Below are 20,741 nucleotides of genomic sequence, written 5' to 3'. Positions count from 1 at the left end.
TCTTTCAGCCTATGCATGTTCAAGAATTTTGCTCGTTTTCGCATTGTAGTTTGTGGTGGAGATGGCAGTGTGAGCTGGGTCTTATCTCTGATCGATGCCTTTGGATTACATGAAAGGGTAAGTTCCTAGCTGACTCAATTTAGCCATTGCTAGAGAGACTGGGGGTATGGAACTGCTCATCCCCAAAAGTCCCTGGTCTTCACTCTCCTTATCTATATCACACATGTTTTCTAGTGGTTTCATAGTCAATCTGACAAACAGATTCTCAATCTAAGCTTTCTCACCTAAACCATTTTCTGTGGGAAGGAGAAATGAGGTAGTTAGCAGAAGGGATGAGCAGTGCTTTACTCCTCAGGACCCAGAGTAAAGATTTGAAGGGGAGGAGAGCAGCCAAAAAAGAAGTGGCTTCGGGCCACATTCAAGCCCCAATTTCCTTCTCCTCCTAAGGCCATTGAATTTCTTCTCTGAGTCCCAAGAGTAGCAAAAACTTACCTCTCCCTTTCCTCTCGCTAGACAGCTCCATACTCTTCTGACTCTAGTAGCTTTGTCTCCCAAGGCACCTTTTCTCCTTGGCCAAGCCTTGTTAGAAATTTGTGGCTATACTTCTCTATCATAAGCATGGCTATAAATTATTGGCATATTCCAACTTTCCCCTTTACTGAGTAGGTTCTATATTGCCAAGAGTGATGTCAAACTTCTTAAGAAAAAGTTCACTCAGCATCAGATATCTTCCTATTACACTTCCTAAAATCAAAAGTCTCTTATTACCACTTGCTTTGAGACAATCTTTCCCAAGGTTCTTTTATGGGTGGATCTTGGTACGATTCTCTGAAAAAGGTGCCTGGTTTTGTTTTTGTAGTGTCAGTTGGCAGTCATCCCACTTGGAACCGGCAATGATCTGGCCCGTGTCCTAGGCTGGGGTGCATTCTGGAACAAAAACAAGTCACCTGTGACCATCCTCAACAAAGTGGAGCAGGCTAGTGTGAGGATTCTAGACCGGTGAGTGGCTGAAATATCAGGTCATTGTACCTATTCTAGTCCCATATCAGTTACTCTCAGTTACATAATCTCAACCATGAATGTTCTAACCTCCTGCACAGAGCCTCATTTCCTCTCTGGCTTCAGTGCAGGGCAGCTTGGGAAGGCCTTGTCTATGAAGAAGTCCGGGTCTACCATGTATCCTTTGGACATCACTAAAGCCCCTCTTCAAACTTAAAAGATCCTAAACCAGGAGCCCCACAAATAAATTTTAAAGGTTCTGTGAACCTCCTTCAAATTGCAGTTAATTATCTATGTAAGCGTATTTTTTCTTGGGAGTGTTTCTATATTTCTATTCTATTCTAGAATAGTATGGAAACTATTCTGTAGCTTCATCAGTTTTTCAAAGAAATTTTTAAAAATAGGGTTCAAAAACACTTGGCATAGATTGTCTCTGCTCTAGAGAAGAATGAGTATTACCAACATATCTCCTGAGAAGAAAGACTTTCAATGCTGGGTCATAGTATTTGATTTATGGCTGCCTATAAGGATATTCTGGGAAGCTTTTTCAAGGTACCAAGCTGATCCCACCACAAAGACTCATATTCAGGTCTTGAGTAGGACCCTGGTATATGTATTTTACAAAATCATCTGAGGTGATCTTGATATAGTTACCTCTCTGGTTTAGAAGCACTGCCCTCTGACCCTATGATGGAATTCTTTCCATCATACTGACCTTGAGAAGTCATGAGGCAGAGGCTCCCACTTATAGTGTATCTTAAGATCAGGTGACCTGAGAGTGTGGGTATCTCTACAACTCATCTTCCCTCACCATATAAACATTTTGACTTTTTTCTTGACACATGAAGCTTTGATGATAGCCTGTGATGAAACAGAGCCCTAAATATCTGTCTTTGACCTTCATTTCAGATGGAGTGTGATGATCCGTGAGACTCCCAGACAAACCCCATTGTTAAGAGGACAGGTTGAAATGGATGTACCCCGATTTGAGGTAACTACTGCCCAGCTATAATTCAGGCCTTTGTGGCCTTTATGGCATAGTGAAATAACAAGTAAAAACTAGAGAAGCTTTCATATTGCCCATGGGCTCAATGAGGATGAGATCATGGGGGGGTTTAGACTTGTCAATCAGCAGCTTTTACTAAGAACTGTGTTAAGCATTGGAGATATAATTCATTCAGCCATTTACTTCATTCATTCAAAATATGTATGGAAATATTTATTGATTACCTACTATGTGTTCCAGGAACTGTTCTTATGTACTAGTGGTAAAAAAGAATGACATAATTCACACTGTCATGGAGTTCATAGTTTAGTGATAGAAATAATAATTTTAATAAAGTAGTATGAGTGTTAGTATATAAGGAAGTATACAGGGGTGGAAACACCCAGCAGGTGTACCAAACCGAGTCTGGGGAAGATCAAGGAAAACTTCTCAGAAGCACCATTTCAGAAGAGGTTGAAGGACTAGAGGGAGTTAACCAGGATACTAAGAAAGAGGAGGTCTGTTCCAAACAGATGGAATAGTAGTTGTTCCAATAGTGTTGTTCCAAAAGCAGGACAGAGCATAGAATATTCACAGAATAGAATGGAATATTCACATACATTTATTAGTGGCTAAAGCATAAGGGTCAGGGAGGAGATATGCAGGGAGAATTACTAAACATGAGGCCAGAAAAGCAATCAGGGGCCAGGCCAGGAAGAACCCAGTAATCCATGGTAGGAAATTTGGGCTATAAATTTATCCTAATGAGAATTATAGAAGGATTTTTTCTTACATTATTTTGAGAATTTTCAAACATACTAGCTTCTTGAACTCTATAGTAGAATTAGTTAGGACTCTAGCCTGCAGGATATAACTCTCAAAGAAATAAAAAAGCTTATTTCAATATAAATGACATTTAAATGGCTATCTACTATATGTATATCACAGTATACATTATTAGGCATTCTATTAAAATTTGAGATATATAATGCCAGTAAGTATACAAACATATATATTTAAATTAAAAATAAAAATAAAATAAAATGGTAGAGTCTGCCATTCACATTTCACTATATTTGCCTTATATATTTGTCCATTTATCCATTCTGCTATCTAATGGAAGGGTTTTTAGCAGAAGAGTTCCATAGTACATGGGAAACAGTTGTAGAAATAAAGACTAGAGACAAGGAGAAAAGAGAGGAGATGCTGCAATTGTCTAGGCAAAAGATGATGGTGATTAGGACTGGTGAAGTGGTAACAGAGATAAGAAGTGGACATATTTAAGACATATGAGAGGGATAGAATCATCAGAACTTGGTAGATGTTTGAATATAGAGAGGTGATGGGAGAGGGCGGAGAAGAAGCTGTAATTAAGAATACAGAGTCAGAGCTGGCTCCATTGTTAGAGCATGCAACTCTCAGTCTCAGGATCATGAGTTCAAGCCCCACACTGGGCGAGAAGCCCAGAAAAAAAAAAAAAAAGAACACAGACTCAAGAGCCAGACTACCTAGGATCAAATCCTGGCGCTGCCATTTATTAGCTACCTCTTTCCTGTGCCTCAGTTTGCTATTCTGTGTAATGGGGTTGTTATAAGGATTACATGAGAAAATATTTACATCTAGCTTAGAACAGAGCCTGGTAAGTACTTACATAGTAAGTACTATATAAGTGAATGCTATTATTATTACTAATATTATTATAATAAGAGGTAACACTCTGGCTTTGGAAAGATGTGGGTTCATATTCCAGATCTATTATTTACTAGCTATGCAATATGAGATTATATTTTCATTTAAAACATGGAACAAAAAGTTACCTCCATGAGTTTTTGAGAATTATTTAAATGAGAGTAAACAATATACATCTCTTATTTTCAGAATGGCCACAGATCTAAGATTATCTATGGGCCTCATCAACAAGAATTTTTGATTATGATTATTTTCAGAGAGGCAGTTGAGTTGTTGTTAAAGAGTCAGTAGGAAATAATGAGGGGATAAGAATGAGCAGCAGACTATGTCCCAGTGCAAAGATTCCAGAGTTGAACACTCTTTTTCCTAGGCTGCTGCCATCCAATATCTAGAATCTGCAACCACTGAGCTGAACAAAATCCTGAAGGCCAAGTACCCTACAGAGATGATCATCGCAACCAGGTCAGTATTCCTTTGGCTTTCAAATTGAGGTATCTTTTTCCCCTTTGTGAGCTATTCTTCACTCCAAAAAGGAGCTCATTTTGATAGTTTGGGGTATTGAGGCCAAGGAAAATATCAGATTTCTCCCAACTCAAACCTCCTAAATGGAAAGTTTAGGAAAAAATAGATGAGATTGAGGTGAAGGCCACTGCTATTCCAAAAAGACAAAATTACAAGCCAGAGATTTGAGAGAAGGATTACAGAAAGGAAAGAGCATTCCACAGTATTCAAGAGCATAACATTACTCCCTACATTAGGGACACCTTGCTTTCCATCAGACACTAGGAAAGGTCTCCATAGAAATGATGGCAGCTACTTTCTCATAGCCTAAACAACACATTCTGCCTTTCCAAAGATGTGAGTCATTCATTCTTCCTGGGACTCTTTGGATGGTTCCTCACCAGTCTGTCATATCTGCCTTTGATAAACACTCACCCTGGGACAGTCTTCCCAAAGTCATTATGTTTGTACTAAATTATATGGGCTCTTGAACCATAGCTGATTTGACCCAGGGTCAAAACTTGACCCAAGTTGTATCAACTGAATTTTCATTTCTGGAAATTCTGAATTTAGGACTAAGAAATTCTAGTTAAACTCGTTTAAGTACTCATGTATTTGATCATATGTACATGAAGAAATGGAAAAGAAAGGGGGAGGGGAAAGAGAGAGAGAGAAGATAGATCGGAAAAGAGAAAGAGAAGGTGGAAGATGGACTTCATAAGAGAGAAGGGCTCTGGATCTAATTGTCCATGTCATATTGTGCCATATATCTTATCTTTGCAGATTCCTCTGCTCAGCAGTGGAAGATTTTGTGGTAGATATTGTAAAGGCCTGGAGTCGGATAAAACAGAACAATACAGCTATAGAATCTGTAATTTTGAAAGTAAGTTTCCATTCCTTTTATCTTGCATTCTTTGTGGAGCCAGGGCCCCCTTTTTATTTTTTAATTTTTAATTTATTATTTGAATTCCAGTATAATTAATATACACTATCATATTAGTTTCAGGTATAAAATATAGTGATTCAACTGTTATATTCATTACTCAGTGCTCATCATGGTAAGTGTACTCTTAATCTCCTTCACCTATTTCACTGATCCCCCAACCATCTCCCTCTGGTGACCACTAGTTTGTTCTCTATACTTTTTGGGTTGTCTATTTTTTATTTGTTCATTTGTTTTGTTTCTTAAATTCTACACAAGAGTGAAATCACATGGTATTTTCTTTTTCTGACTGATTTATTTCACTTAGTATCTTACCCTCTAGATCCATCCTTGTTGTTGTAAGTGGTAAGATTTCATTGTTTTTTTATGGTTGAATAATATTCCATTGTGTGTATATACCACATCTTCTTTATTCATTTATCTATGGATGGATAGTTGGCTATTGTAAATAATGCTACAATAAACATAGAGGTGCATGTATCTTTTCAAAATAGTATTTTCATTTTCTTTGGGTAAATAGCCAGTAGTGGAATTACTAGTTCTATTTTTAATTTTTTGAGGAACCTCCATACTGTTTTCTAGAGTGGCTGCACCAGTTTGGATTCCCACCAACAGTGTAAGAGGGTTCCCCTTTCTGCACATCCTCGCCAACACCTGTTGTTTCTTGTGTTGTTGATTTTAGCCATTCTGACAGGTGTGAGGTAATATCTCATTGATGTTTTGATTTGCATTTTCCTGATGATGAATGATGTTGAGCATCTTTTCATGTATCCGTTGGCCATCTGGATATCTTCTTTGGAGAAATGTCTTTCATGTTTTCTGCCCATTTTTTAATTGGGTTATTGGTTTTTTAGGTGTTGAGTTGTGTCAGTTCTTTATATATTTTAGATACTAACCCTTTATCAGATGTGTCATTTGCAAATATCTTCTCCCATTCCATAGGTAGCCTTTTATTTTTGTTTATTATTTCCTTCACTTTGCAGAGCTTTTTATTTGATGTGGTCCCAACATTTAATTTCACTTTTGTTTCCCTTGTCTAAGGGAACTTAGCTAGAAAAATAGTTGCTACAGCTGATGTCGGAGAAGTTATTGCCTGTGCTCTCTTCTAGGATTTTTATGGTTCCATGTCTCACATTTAGGTTTTTCATCCACTTCGAATTTGTTTTTGTGTATGGCATAAGAAAGTGGTCCAGTTTCTTTCTTTTGCATGTTACTGTCCAGTTTTCCCAACACACTTTGTTGAAGAGATAGTCTTTTTCTCATTGGATATTCTTTCCTGCTTTATCAAAGATTAACTGACAGTAATTATGGGGTGGTTTTTTTTATAGGTTTTCTATTCTGTTCCACTGATATATGTGTCTATTTTTGTGCCAGTATCATACTGTTTTGACTACTACAAACATGATATGGTGCCTCCAGCTTTGCTTTTCCTTCTCATGATTGCTTTGGCTATTCAGGGTCTTTTGTGATTACATACAAATTTTAGGATTGTTTGTTCTAGTTCTGTGAAAAATGCTGTTGGTAATTTGATAGAAACTACACTAAATATGTAGATTACTTTGGGTAGTATAGACATTTTAACAATATTTTTTTTTCCAATACATGAGCATGTAATGTCTTTCCATTTTTGTGTCATCTTCAATTTCTTTTACAGTTTTCACAGTAGAGGTCTTTTACTTTTTGGTTAGGTTTATTCCTAAGTATCTTATTACTTGGGGGTGTAATTATAAATGGTATGGATTCCTTAATTTTTCTTTCTGTCACTCCATTATTAGTATATAAAAATGTAATAGAGGAATGCCAGGGTGGCTCAGTCATTTAAGGGTCTATTTTCGGCTCAGGTCATGATCCTGGGGTCCTGGGATCGAGCCCCAAGTCAGGCTCCTTGCTCAGCAGGAAGCCTGCTTCTTCCTCTCCCTCTGCCTGCCACTCCCCCTGCTTGTGCTCTCTGTCAAATAAATAAATAAAATATTTTTAAAAAGAAATGCAACAGATTTCTGTAAACTGACTTTGTATTCTGCGACTTTACTGGATTGGTTTACCAGTTTTAGCTGTTTTGGGTGGAGTCTTTCTGGTTGTCTATATATCTATATTGTCATGTAAACTGCAAATAGTGAATGCTTGACTTCTTCCTTGCCCATTTGGATGCCTTTTATTTCTTTGTGTTGTCTGATTTCTGTAGCTAGGACTTCCAGTACTATGTTGAATAAAAGTGGTAAGATAAGATATCCTTGTCTTATTCCTGACCATAGAGGAGAAGCTCTCAGTTTTAACTCCTAAGAATGATGTTAGCTGTGAGTTTTTGATAAATGATTTTCACTATGTTGCAGTATGTTTGTGGGTTTATTTCTGGAATCTCTATTCTGTTCTATTGTTCTGCATGTCAGTTTTTGTTCTGATACCATACTGTTTTGATTACTACAGTTTTGTAATACATCTTAAAATCTGAGATTGTAATTCCTCCAGTTTTGGTTTTATTTCTCAAGATTGCTTTGGCAATTCAGGGTCTTTTGTCATTCCATACAAATTTTAAGATTATTTTTTCTACTTCTGTGAAAAATACTGTTGATAATTTGATAGGTATTGCATTAAATCTGTATATTGCTTTGGGTAGTATGGACATTTTCACAATATTTGTTTTCCCAATCCATGAACATGGAATGTCTTTCCATTTGTGTCATCTTTAATTTCCTTCATCAGTGATTTATACTATTCAGAGTACAGATCTTTCACTGTCTCAGGTTTTTTTTTTAAGATTTTATTTATATATTCATGAAAGACACACAGGGAGAGAGGCAGAAACAGAAACAGACTCCATGCAAGGAGCCTGATGTGGGACTCAATCCTGGTACTCCAGGATCACACCATGGGCCAAAGGCAGGGGCTAAACTGCTGAGCCACCCAGGCGTCCCCAAAGCCTCAGTGAACTTTATTCCTAGGTTTTTATTATTTTTGGTGCAATAGTAAATGGATTTTCTTAATTTCTCTTTCTGCTATTTCCTTATTAGTGTATAGATTTCTGTATATAGATTTTGTATCCTCTGACTTTACTGAATTCATTTATCAGCCCTAGTAGTTTTTTTGTAGAGTCTTTAGAGTTTTCTATATATAGTAGGATGTCATCTGCAGATAGTGAAAGTTTTACTTCTTCCTTAGCGATTTGGATTCTTTTTAATTCTTTTTGTTGTCCTAGTGCTGTGGCTAGGACTTTTAGTACTATACTAAATAGAACTGGTGAGAGTGGGCATCCTTGTCTTGTTTCTGATATTAGAGGAAAAGCTCTGTTTTTCACCATTTACATGTTGACAGTGGCCTTTTCATATATGGCCTTTATTATGTTGAGTAATATTCCTTCTAAAACTACTTTGTTGAGGGTTTTATCATAAGTGGATGTGTGCTTTGATAATTTTTCTACATCTGTGGAAATGATCACGTGGTTTTTATCCTTTCTCTTGTTGATGTGATATATCATGTTGATTAGTTTGCAAATATTGAATCACCCTTGCATCCCAGAAATAAATCCTACTTGATCATGGTGAATGATTTTTTTTAACATATTGTTAGATTCAGTTTGCTATATTTTGTTGAGGATTTTTGCATCTATGTGAATAAGAGATATGGACCTGTAGTTCTCGTTTTTGGTATTTTTTTTTATCTGGTTTTCTTATCAGGTTAATGCTGGCCTCATAAAATGAATTTGGGAGGTTTCCTTCCTCTAATTTTTTTTTTGAATAGTTGAGAAGAATGGGTTTTAACTCTTCTATAAATGTTTGGTCGAATTTACCTATGCGGCCAGCTGGTCCTGGACTTTTGTTTGTTGGGAATTTTTTTATTGCTGATTCAATTTCATTGCTGGTAAACAATCTGTTCAAATTTTCTATTTCTTCCTAGTTTAGTTAAGGAAGGTGATTTGTTTCTAGGAATTTATCCATTTCTTCTAGGTTGTCCAATTTGTTGGCATAGAATTTTTCATAAAATTTCTCATAATCCTTTGTATTTCTTTGTTATCAGTTGTTATTTCTCCTTTTGTTTATTTGAGTCCTCTCCCTCTTTTTTTTTTATTAATCTGGCTAAAAGTTTATCAATTTTGTTTATCTTTTCAAAGAACCAGCTCCTGGTTTCACTGACCTGTTCTTTTGCTTCTTTAGTCTCTATTTCATTTATTCTTCTACTGTTTTGGGGGGTTTTGTTCCTTTCTTTTTCTATCTCCTTTAAATGTTAGGTTAGGTTTTTGAGATTTTTGAGATTTGAGATTTTTCTTGCTTCTTGAGGTAGGCCTGTATTGCTGTAAGCTTCCCTCTTAGAACAGCTTTTGCTGCATCCCAAAGACTTGAGATTTTGTGTGTTCATTTTCATTTGTCTCCATGTATTTTTTTTATTTCCTCTGACCTATTCATTGTTTAGTAGCATGCTATTGAACCTCTTTGTATTTTTTTTTCTTTCCTGATTTTGTCTGGTGGTTGATTTCTAGTTTCATAGCATGGTGTCAGAAAAGGTGCATGATATGACTTCAGTCTTTTTAATTTGTTGAGACTTGTTTCATGGCCTAACATCTCTCTGGATCTATCTGGAGAATATTCCATATGCACTTGAAAAGATGTATTTCATATGTATTCCACTGTGCTAGGATAGAATATTCTCAATATGTCTGTTAGATACATCTGGCCCTAAATGTCATTCAAGCCACAGTTTCCTTGTTGATCTTCTCTTGGATGATTTATCCAATGATGTTACATGTTAAAATACCCGCTATTATTGTATCACTATCAACTACTTCCTTTAATTTTTAATAGTTGCTTTTTGTATTTGGATGCCCCCATATTGGGGGCATAAATATTTACAATTGTTATATCTTTCTGTTGGATTGTTCCTTTATGATTATATTGTGTCTTTCTTTGGCTCTTGTTAGAATATTTGTTTTAAAGTCTATTTTGTCCAATATAAGAATTGCTACCCTGACTTTCTTTTCAATTCTATTGGCATGATAAATGGTTTTTCATCACTTAACTTTCAATATGCGTGTGTCTATAGGTCTGAAATGAGTCTCTTGTATGCAGCATATAGATGAGTCTTGCTTTTTTATCCACTCTGTTGCCCTATATCCCTTCAGTCCATTTATATTCAAGGTACTTATTGAAAGGTATGCATTTATTACCATTTTGTTATTCATTTTATGGTTTTTTGCACTTCTTCTCTGTTCCTTTCTTCTCTTGCTTTTTCTCTCATGGGTTTCTGGCTTTCTTTAATGATATACTTGGATCCCTTCTTTATTTTTTGCATATACCCTATCAGTTTCTGATTTATGATTACCATTAGGTTTGTATATAACATCTTCAGCACATAGCAGTCTATTTTAAGTTGATTATCATTTAAGTTTGAATCCATTCTGAAAGCACTAAATTTTTACGTCTCTCCCACTCCACATTTTAGATATATGGTGTCATACTTGACATCATTTCATTTTGTGAATCCTTTAACTGATTTTTATAGATATACTTAATTTTACTGCTTTTTGTGCTTCCTACTTTTCTTGCTCCTGCTTATGATTTTTTTCTTTCCACGCAGAGTCTTCTTTAACATTTCTTGTAAGGCTGGTTTAGTGGTGATGAATTCTTTCAATTTTTCTTTTTCGGGGAAGCTACCTTTCCTTCTATTCTGAACAATAACTTGCTAGATAGAGTATTCTTGGCTGCAGGGTTTTTTTCTTTCACCACTATGAACATATTATGCCAGTCTCCTCTGGTCTGCAGAGTTTCTGCTTAAAAATCAGCTGATAGCCTAATGGATTTCTTTTCTTGTATGTAATGGTTTTCCTTTCTCTTGCTGCTTTTAAAATTCTCCTTATCACTGCTTTTTGCCATTTTAATTACTATATGTCTTGGTGTGGACCGCCTTGGGTTAATTTTGTTGGGGGCTGTCTGTGCCTCCTGGATCTGGATTCAGAAATCCAGGAATTCAGAATTCCTTCTCCAGATAGGGAGTATTTTCAGCTATTATTTCTTCAAATAGCTTTTCTGCCCTATTTTCTCTCCCTTCTCCTTCTGGTATCCATATAATACAAACAGTATTATGCTTGATGGTGTCACTAAATTCCCTTAATCTATTCTCATTTTTTATTACTCTTTTTTCTTTCCCCTGTTCAGTTTGACTGCTTTCTATTACTGTCTTCCGGGTTACTGATTTATTCTGCTCCTTCTAGTCTACTACGTATTCCCTCTAGTGTATTTTTAAATTTCAATTATTGAGTTTTTAATCTCCGTTTGATTTTTATGTTTTCTATCTCTTTGTTGAGGGTCTGACTGAGGCCCTCCACTCTTTTCTCAAGTCCAGTGATTATCTTTATGACCATTACTTTAAATTTTCTATTGGGGTTATTATTAGCTCTGTTTTATTTAGCTCTCTCTCTCTCTCTCTCTCTCTCTCTCTGTGTGTGTGTGTGTGTGTGTGTGTGTGTGTGATTTTGTCCTGTTCTTTCGTTTGGAACATATTCCCCTGTCTCATCATTTTTTCTACCTCTCTGTATCTGTTTCTACGTGTTAGGAAAGTTGGCTATGCTGCCTGCTCTTGAAAGTAATGGCCTTATGAAGAAGAGGTCCTATCGTGCCCTGTAGGGCAATGTCTCCTATTCCCCAAACCCCGTACTTCAAAGGTGTCTCCTATATGTCTGCACCCTGCTATTGGGCTGAGTTGCATTTGCCTTCAGTCCAGGCATACACAATATCTTTGCCTGATACAGGCAGTGTTTCATCCCTGTGTTATTAATGGGCCAGTGTGGGGCCACATTGAGCTTGAAGTGGGTCAGACCAGGCATTTATCAGAACTGCAGGCACCAAACTGCAGGATGTTCTCTCTGTGTTGCTCCCTGAGAAGCTTTCATTGGTGGGTGGGGCCTGCAGTCAGACTAGATGTCTGCCCCCAGCTCACTGCTGGAGCTGCAGTTGAACTGATGTATGTCGTTATCTTCCCCTCTATCCAGGGCAAGAGTCACTTTAGAGTGGTACTGATGACCCCTGTCCCAGCTCCTTACACAATGCCATGCTTGTGGCCCCACTTTGGATGGACTTCTGCCAGGGGCATGTTGGATGGGGTGGGTTTGCAGCAAAATGTAGGAGCCAGAGGGCCTGGTGTTAGCAAAGCACATGCTAATCTCTGTGGGAGGAGATTTGTAGCTGATTTGGAGAACTGCTAAAGATGGGTTGAAGGGGCAGGTCCACAGAAGTGCATGAGGGTGGGGTGTGCTGTTAGCAAGCGAGTCAGAAAGTTTTCCTGTTGGTTCCCACAGATGTCTGTATATCTAGGCTGGGAAAGGGGAAGGAAATGGCACCTGTCAGCTCTTTTGTTCTTCGACAAGTCTCCTAAGGATCCTTGCCCTTCCAGCACACATTCTGAGATTAGTAAATCAATATTTTTGTATGCCCCAAGTGTTTTTTCAAACTGCTGCTTCAATGCTGTATCTCAGTGAGGTTGTTTGTTTTGTTGTGTCTTTAATGGCAGAAAGGCAATTTCCTTCTGCCTTTCTGGCTCTTCCAGAGTTGAACCCACTGACTTTTAAAGCTTCTGGTGTTGACACTGATTGTAGGAACTTGCAAAGTTAAACCTCTCTGATTTTCAAAACCAAATGTTATGGGGATTTGTCTTTCCAGTGTGCGTCTTTCATGCTGGAGGTGACTGGTATGGTATTTGCTCTTCTCCTTTCTCTATGCCTGTCGTGTCCCCTCCCTTCTGTGTACAGTCTTACAGGTCAGTTTGGTTCCCAACCATGTCTCTGACCTTCCTACCACTGTCAGTGTGGCCTCTTCTCTATGATTAACTGTGAATAGTCTGTTCTGCCAGTCTTTTGGTCATCTTCGGGGTTATTTACACCAATGTGGCTGTTATCTAGATGTATCCATGGGATGAGGTAAGTTTAGGATCCTCCTGCTCTGTCATCTTCCTGGAAGTCCCAGGGCCCCTTTTTTAATAAAAGTAAATGTGCCTTTCATGAGAATTGTAAAAGAAAAAGGAAACTGGTAAGTCTCCATTATGGGAAAAGTCCAATCTCATCAAATTTTCAGCTTTCACCAAATGAAACATGGCATTATGCATGCTAACAAATGTACCATATACCTAAGCATATATCAAGCATCTACCCACAACTAGACACAAGTGTACACCAAGTATGTATGGTTGTATACCAGAACATGCATGAAAATATGTACAAATACATGCTAGAAATACACCCACATTAACCTCTATAACACAACAGCAACAACAGCTAACACTTATTTAGCACTCTGTGCCAGGAAATGTTTAAGGATTTTTAATGCATTAATTTATTTAATCTTCACAACCACCCTAGAATATAAAAGCACATAGAAACTTGCCTTGGTCACAAACTATTCAGTGATGGAGCTGGAAATCAAGCCATAATCACTCAGTGCATTCCCCAAACATAAACATATACAAAGGCAGACACTAGGGACCCATGCAGAGGCACATCCACATCTGTAGAAGCATGCCCATGAAAACACCAGTCCAGAAATGTTTATCTTTCTCAATTTTGCCATACTATATATTATTTTACAGGTCAATCTGACATGAGAAAAACTTGACAACATACATTGATGCTTACAGCTACTCAGAAACAAATGTTATCTGTTTGATAACTTAACATCCTTTGGTTATCTCATTACTTCTACCAAGTACTTCTTTCCCCAAACTTTTATTTCCTCACACACAGCTTTCCTTGCCCAGAGTTTCTGGCCAACTACTACCCCTCTTTACCTCTCCCATACCACCCAGTTCCTCATTCTGTCCTTTCTAGTACTGGTTCCTCATAACAATGTCCTGTCCTCTTTATCATTACACAGAGTGACATAATGTATGACAAACTCAGCATCCTGATTGATATCCTGGCTGAGGAGGCAGCAATTGAGAAAAGTCCTACAGTATATGCAGACGGTGGCAAGGTAGATGGAAAGCCCTTCGTCCCTCAAATAGACCACATAGCCAAGTGCAAGTTGGAGCTGGCCACAAAGGCCCGGAATCTCCAGAAATCCTTGAAGCTCATCATATTCCAAGTTGAACAAGGTAAGGTCCCAGAGTTGTGGTAATTGAGGTAAGAGAAAGAGAAAGTTCCAGTGTATGGTTTACTGATCTCCCTCACTCTGGGTCTGCTATTTGACTCCATTACCAAAACTTGACTAGATTCTGCATTCATATAGCATTCAAAGTCAGTCCTCAGACTGCTAATTTGAAAAAACCTCCTAATAAGCTCCTACCTCCTAGGCACTCAAATCATGCTACTCATTTATTTTTAGAACTAACAGTCATCCTAAACAATTACAGCTCCTAAGTGACCTGGCTTAAATCTCTGTCAGCTTCCACCATCAGCCATGGAATTTTTTTCTACCTGCTCCTATTTCCTTCCAACCACCAAGCCTGTGACAATTTTTAAAAGAAAAGAATTTTCATCTCTGTGTGTCTTATATAGTATTCATCAGGCACAAGGACCCTGAGAATGGTCTTGGGATCTCTGGTATTGACTGCCGTTTCCCATAACTCATGACATTCAAAAACTTCCAACTCAGAATTAAAACTCTTTCAACTCCAACTTCTTAATTTAACGTTCTGGCTCTCACTTCTTCACCACAATGCTTCCTTGAAAAATAGTGTAAGATCAAGTATGCTCTACTTGAACTTTTGGAACTGAGCAGAAGTCCATGTAGCAAGTAAGTCCCCTTGGCTGACCTCTAACTTTTAGCCATGGTACCTTCTCCTGCCTTGGTACCTTTACATACACCCTCAGCCAAGTTTCCCAGAAAGAAAGGAAATCTCCATTCTGCACTACAAACATAGTAAACAGCCAGTTTGCCTCTATTTCTGTAGTTAGTTTCCAAGTAGTGAAGATGCAGCCATAATCTTATCACAATTGACACTCAGCCTGCTCCATCAACACAACACCTAAGTTAGCTTTGTAGTTCCAGCTTGTGGCCATGGGACAGAGAAAGGTGCCCTTACTAGTATAGGGATTGAACCTATGAGCATTGGCACAGTTTGAGCATCTGGGCTATACAATATATAGGCTGGAAAAGGAAGGAGACTTCTCAAATATTCTTGGAATGAATGAAACATTTGAATGAAAGAATGGCATGGTCCTAGAGGCTCAAATTTGGAAAAAAAAGTCGTGTGAGTAAATTAACTAACAAAGAGGTGATAACAAAACAGAACAGAGGGTTTCCCACCTTGTTCCCCTGCCCCTGGCCCTGAGCTCCTACTCATACTACATTTATTGTGTGACAGAAAAAGAGTAACCAGTAAAACAGGCATGGATATGAAGAGAGATGGGGGCAACATTGTAACAAAGCTAAGACTACAAACAACATTGTGGAGGAGGGATGTAGCCAACTGAGGGTCTCCACTGTATACCCACACTGACTGGCATTAACTAAACAAAAGAGATGCTTAAGAAGTGCTCAACAAATATTAACAATACTCCTTCCTTTCTTCCTTCCTCCCTGTCTTCTTTCCTCTCTCCCTCACACCCTTGCCTTCTTCTCTCCCTTCTTACTTTCTCCCTCCCTCCCTTCCTGCCTGCCTTCCACCCTTCCTTCCTACCTTCATTTTTCCCTTCCTCCCTCCCTCTCTTCTTCCCTCTCTACCTTGCTTTCTCCTTTGCTCTTTCTTTCCTTTTCCTTTCCACTTTTTCTCTATAGTTCTGGATGAGCAAAGCCGACAGACAATATCGGTTAAGAACTTTACTTCAACTTTCTTCCTGGAAGATGACTCAGAAGATATTAGCCAGATGAGCCCAAGACACCGTAAGAATCTTTCTTTCCTTCTCTTATTTCTAGCCTTCATCAGTGTCTTCTAGTTCCCAGAGAATAAGGATGTGTTCCCATATATCCTTTTTAGTCATAATCCTGTTCTGCAGTAGATATCCTTCCCTCTTTCCCAAAAAGCTCACAGTATAATATCCCATGCCAAAATCCAGAAGTAATGATCTCATCAGGTACTTTGAAAAACCTGGCCTGATGAAACCCAAGATCAAAGCTGTTTTCAAGGGCACCTGCATGGCTCAGTGGTTGAGCGTCTGCCTTTGGCTCTGGTGGCAAACCTGGGATCTTGGGATTGAGTCCCACCTCAGGCTCCCCACAAGGGAGCCTGCTTCTCCATATACCTAGGTCTCTGCCTCTCTTTCTGTGTCTCTCATGAATAAATAAATAAATAACCCTTAAAAAAAATGAAACTTCCCTTTTTAAATTAAAAAAAAAAAAAACTAAAGCTGTTTTCCCTGCTAGCAAGCAGGCAGCCCAATCTTACTATTCTCTCAGAGGAAGGCCCTGTCCATCTAAGATGATCCCTCTTTGGATTGAGAACTTTCATTATACTCAAGAGAAAGTCATTGAGCTTGACCCTGGTCCCACAGAGAAAATAGGGTGAAATGCAAGTGAGAGGAAGGACTTTCTTGTTTGAATCTGACATCAAGGTGATGTCTTTTGTGTCTAGGTTCTCATCCTGGCACTTTGTCTTCTATATCTTCTCTCAAAAGTGAAGACTTAGATAACCTCAACTTGGAGCATTTACATTTTACTCCCGAAACTATGTAAGTATTTAGCCCCACAACCATTTTATGACTTCCTCCGTTCTTTGGTTAAAAGAACAACCTGGGGCAGGGCAAGATGCGGAGAAGTAGGGTCTCCAAGTCACCTGTCCCCACCAACCTACCTAGATAACTTTCAAATCATCCTGAAAACCTACGAATTCGACTTGAGATTTAAAGAGAGAACAGCTGGAATGCTACAGAGAGAAGAGTTTGCACTTCTAACAAGGTAGGAAGGCGGAAAAAAAAATAAAAAAGAATCAAGTTGGGGAGGGGCCCCTGCGAGGAGCCAGTCTAAGGCCAGGCAGTGAAAGCCTCTAGGACAGGAGAGCCCGGCCCTGGAGAAGAAGGAACTTTAAAAATCTGCACCATTTTCTTCCCAGATGGAAAGGCACTTAGCAGGGAACTCGGGCAGAACGGCAGGAGGGGCAATGAAGACTCCAGTCTCCTGGGATCACTAAAAGAGGAAGTGAGCACTTGGGGAGAGCACGCCACAGACTGTGGGCCAAGCTCAGTAAAGAGCTGGAGCACGCACCCCGCAGGGCCTTGGGAGAAACTCAGGTGGCGGCTCCGGGCAAAGGGGGCTGTGCTGAGCTGCCTTCAAGACCCACGCCCCGAGAGCATGATTCCAGCCGCACAGGCCCCGGAACCCAGGGCGCTGGGGGAGATAGCCCATGATCCCCTGCGTCCCCTGGGGACAGGCCGAGGTGCACAGGGCACAGGACAGCGAGGACGCTCCTGCTGCCGGCGCCCCCAAGCTGTGCAGGTCAGCACCCTCCGCCCCCAGAGCATCCAAGCCAGCATGGACTGGGAGACTACGGTAGTTACTGCGGGAGCTGACTCCAGAGCTGGCTGGCTGGCCACCACCAGTATTGTTGTTCCTCCTGGTGTCACCCTGTACCTGGGATGGAGCCGGGCTGCCAGGGAACAGGAGCCAAAAGCTCCTACTGAGCTGTGCACCTGGAAGGTGGCGGGGAAGCTCCCCCAGGTACAGACACCTGAGAATCAGCACAGCAGGCCCCTCCCCAAGAAGACCAGCTGGAAAGACAAGGAAAGAGCAAATTCTTGACCAAGCAGCACTGGAAAGTTCCAAGGGAACTCGAGGGATTTACAGTGTATACAACCAGAGGATACCCTGCCTTGGTTTATTTTTTTTCTTTTTTTCTTCATTTTTCCACTACAACATGTTTTTAGCCACTCTACACTGAGCAAAATGACTAGAAAGAAGAACTCACCACAAAAGAAAGAATCAGAAACAGTCCTCTCTGCCATAGAGTTGCAGAATTTGGACTACAATTCCATGTCAGAAAGCCAGTTCAGAAGCACAATTATAAAGCTACTGGTGGCATAAAGGATTCAAGAGACTTCATGACTGCATAATTTATATCTACTCAGGCCAAAATTAAAAATCAATTAAATGAGATGCAATCCAAACTGGAGATCCTAACAATGAGGGTTAATGAGGCAGAAGAATGAGTGAGTGACATAAGACAAGTTGATGTCAAGGAAGGAAGCTGAGGAAAAAAGAGAAAACAAAAGATCATGAGGAAACGTTAAGGGAAATAAATTACAGCCTCAGAAGGAAAAATCTACATTTAATTGGGGTTCTAGAGGGCGCCTAAAGGGACAGAGGACCAGAAAGTGTATTTGAACAAATAATAGCTGAGAACTTCCCTAACTTGGGGAGGGAAACAGGCATTCAGATCCAGGAGATAGAAAGATCCCCCCTTAAAATCAATAAAAACTTCTCAACACCTCGACATTTAATCGTGAAACTTGCAAAGTCAAAAGATAAAGAGAAAATCCTTAAAGCAGCAAGAGACAAGAGATCCCTAACTTATATGGGGAGAAATATTACATTGACAGCAGACCTCTCCACAGAGATCTGGCAGGCCGGAAAGGGCTGACAAGATATATTCAGGGTCCTAAATGAGAAGAGCATGCAGCCAAGAATACCATATCCAGCAAGGCTCTCATTCAGAATAGAAGGAGAGATAAAGAGCTTCCAAGATAGGCAGAAACTGAAAGAAAATATGACCACCAAACCAGTTCTGCAAGAAATATTAAGGGGGCACCTGTAAAAGAAAGAGAAAGTCCAAAGAAATAATCCACAAAAACAGGGACTGAATAGGTATTATGATGAAACTAAATTCATATCTTTCAATAGTAACTCTGAACATGAATGGGCTTAATGATCCCATCAAAAGATGCAGGGTTTCAGACTGGACAAAAAGCAAGACCCATCTACTTGCTGTATACAAGAGACTCATTTTGGACCTTAGGACACCTCCAGCCTGAAAAGGAAAGGTTGGAAAACCATTTACCATTCAAATGACCCTCAAAAGAAAGGAGGGGTAGCAATCCTCATCTCAGATAAATTAAAGTTTATCCCAAAGGCTGTAATTCGAGATAAAGAGGGACATTATATCATACTTAAAGGATCTATCCAACAAGAGGACCTAAAAATCATGAATGTTTATGCCCCTAATGCGGGAACTGCCAAGTATATCAATCAATTCATAACCAAAGTAAAGACATACTTAGATAATAATACACTGATACTGGGAGGCTTCAACGTGGTGCTTTCTGCAAATGAGAGATATTCTAAGCACAACATCTCCAAAGAAACAAGAGCTTTAAATGATACACTGGGCCAGATGGATTTCACAGATATTTACAAATCTTTACTTCCAAACGCAACTGAATAAACATTCTTCTCAAGTGCACATGGAACTTTCTCCAGAATAGACCACATACTGGGTCACAAATCAGGTCTCAACCAGTACCAAAAGATTGGAATTGTCCCCTGCATATTTTCAGACCATAATGCTTTGAAACTTGAACTCAATCACAAGAAGAAATTTGGAAGAAACTCAAACATATGGAGGTTAAAGAGCATCCTGTTAAAAGATGAAAGGGTCAACCAGGAAATTAGAGAACAATTAAAAAGATTCTTGGCAACTAATGAGAATGAAGATACAACTGTTCAAAATCTTTGGGATACAACAAAAGCAGTCCTGAGAGGGAAATACATCGCATTACAAGCGTCCCTCAGAAAATTGGAAAAATTTTCCTCATCCTCACTGGTGTGAGGTGGTATCTCATTGTGGTTTTGATTTGTATTTCCCTGATTGCAAGGGATGCAGAGCATTTTATCATGTGCATGTTGGCCATGTCTATGTCTTCCTCTGTGAGATTTCTCTTCATGTCTTTTGCCTATATCATGATTGGATTGTTTGTTTCAATTCAACATGTTTGTTTTAATTCAACATGATTGGTGTTGAGTTTAATAAGTTCTTTATAGATCTTGGAAACTAGCCCTTTATCTGATACGTCATTTGCAAATACCTTCTCCCATTCTGTAGGTTGTCTTTTACTTTTGTTGACTGTATCCTTTGCTGTACAAAAGCTTCTTATCTCGATGAAGTCCCAATAGTTCATTTTTGCTTTTGTTTCCTTCGCCTTCGTGGATGTATCTATACCACCTCACACCAGTGAGAATGGGGAAAATTAACAAGGCAGGAAACCACACATGTTGGAGAGGATGCGGAGAAAAGGGAACCCTCTTACACTGTTGGTGGGAATGTGAACTGGTGCAGCCACTCTGGAAAACTGTGCGGAGGTTCCTCAAAGAGTTAAAAATAGACCTGCCCTATGACCCAGCAATTGCACTGTTGGGGATTTACCCCAAAGATACAGATGCAATGAAACGCCGGGACACCTGCACCCCGATGTTTCTAGCAGCAATGTCCACAATAGCCAAACTGTGGAAGGAGTCTCGGTGTCCATTGAAAGATGAATGGATAAAGAAGATGTGGTTTATGTATACAATGGAATATTACTCAGCCATTAGAAACGACAAATACCCACCATTTGCTTCAACGTGGATGGAACTGGAGGGTATTATGCTAAGTGAAGTAAGTCAATCGGAGAAGGACAAACATTATATGTTCTCATTAATTTGGGGAGTATAAATAATAGTGAAAGGGAATGTAAGGGAAGGGAGAAGAGATGTGTGGGAAATATCAGAAAGGGAGACAGAA

At 39.2% G+C, this 20,741-nt stretch overlaps 1 protein-coding gene across 1 annotated transcript in view; it reads left to right on the top strand.

Moving 5' to 3' along the window:
• DGKK (diacylglycerol kinase kappa) overlaps positions 1–20,741 on the top strand; it is a 172,647-nt gene that overhangs the window by 119,532 nt on the left and 32,374 nt on the right. The window contains exons 10-17 of the mRNA XM_041742070.1: positions 9–117; positions 860–999; positions 1,909–1,990; positions 4,044–4,135; positions 4,958–5,057; positions 13,967–14,186; positions 15,812–15,916; positions 16,605–16,701. Coding sequence (XP_041598004.1) covers positions 9–117; positions 860–999; positions 1,909–1,990; positions 4,044–4,135; positions 4,958–5,057; positions 13,967–14,186; positions 15,812–15,916; positions 16,605–16,701 — 945 coding nt within the window. The remainder of the gene's footprint in view (positions 1–8; positions 118–859; positions 1,000–1,908; positions 1,991–4,043; positions 4,136–4,957; positions 5,058–13,966; positions 14,187–15,811; positions 15,917–16,604; positions 16,702–20,741) is intronic.

The sequence above is a fragment of the Vulpes lagopus genome, chromosome X, assembly GCF_018345385.1.
Source record: "Vulpes lagopus strain Blue_001 chromosome X, ASM1834538v1, whole genome shotgun sequence".
NCBI lineage: Eukaryota > Metazoa > Chordata > Mammalia > Carnivora > Canidae > Vulpes > Vulpes lagopus.
The sequence above is the reverse complement of the archived record's forward strand: the minus strand, read 5'-3'. Positions and strand labels throughout refer to the sequence as shown.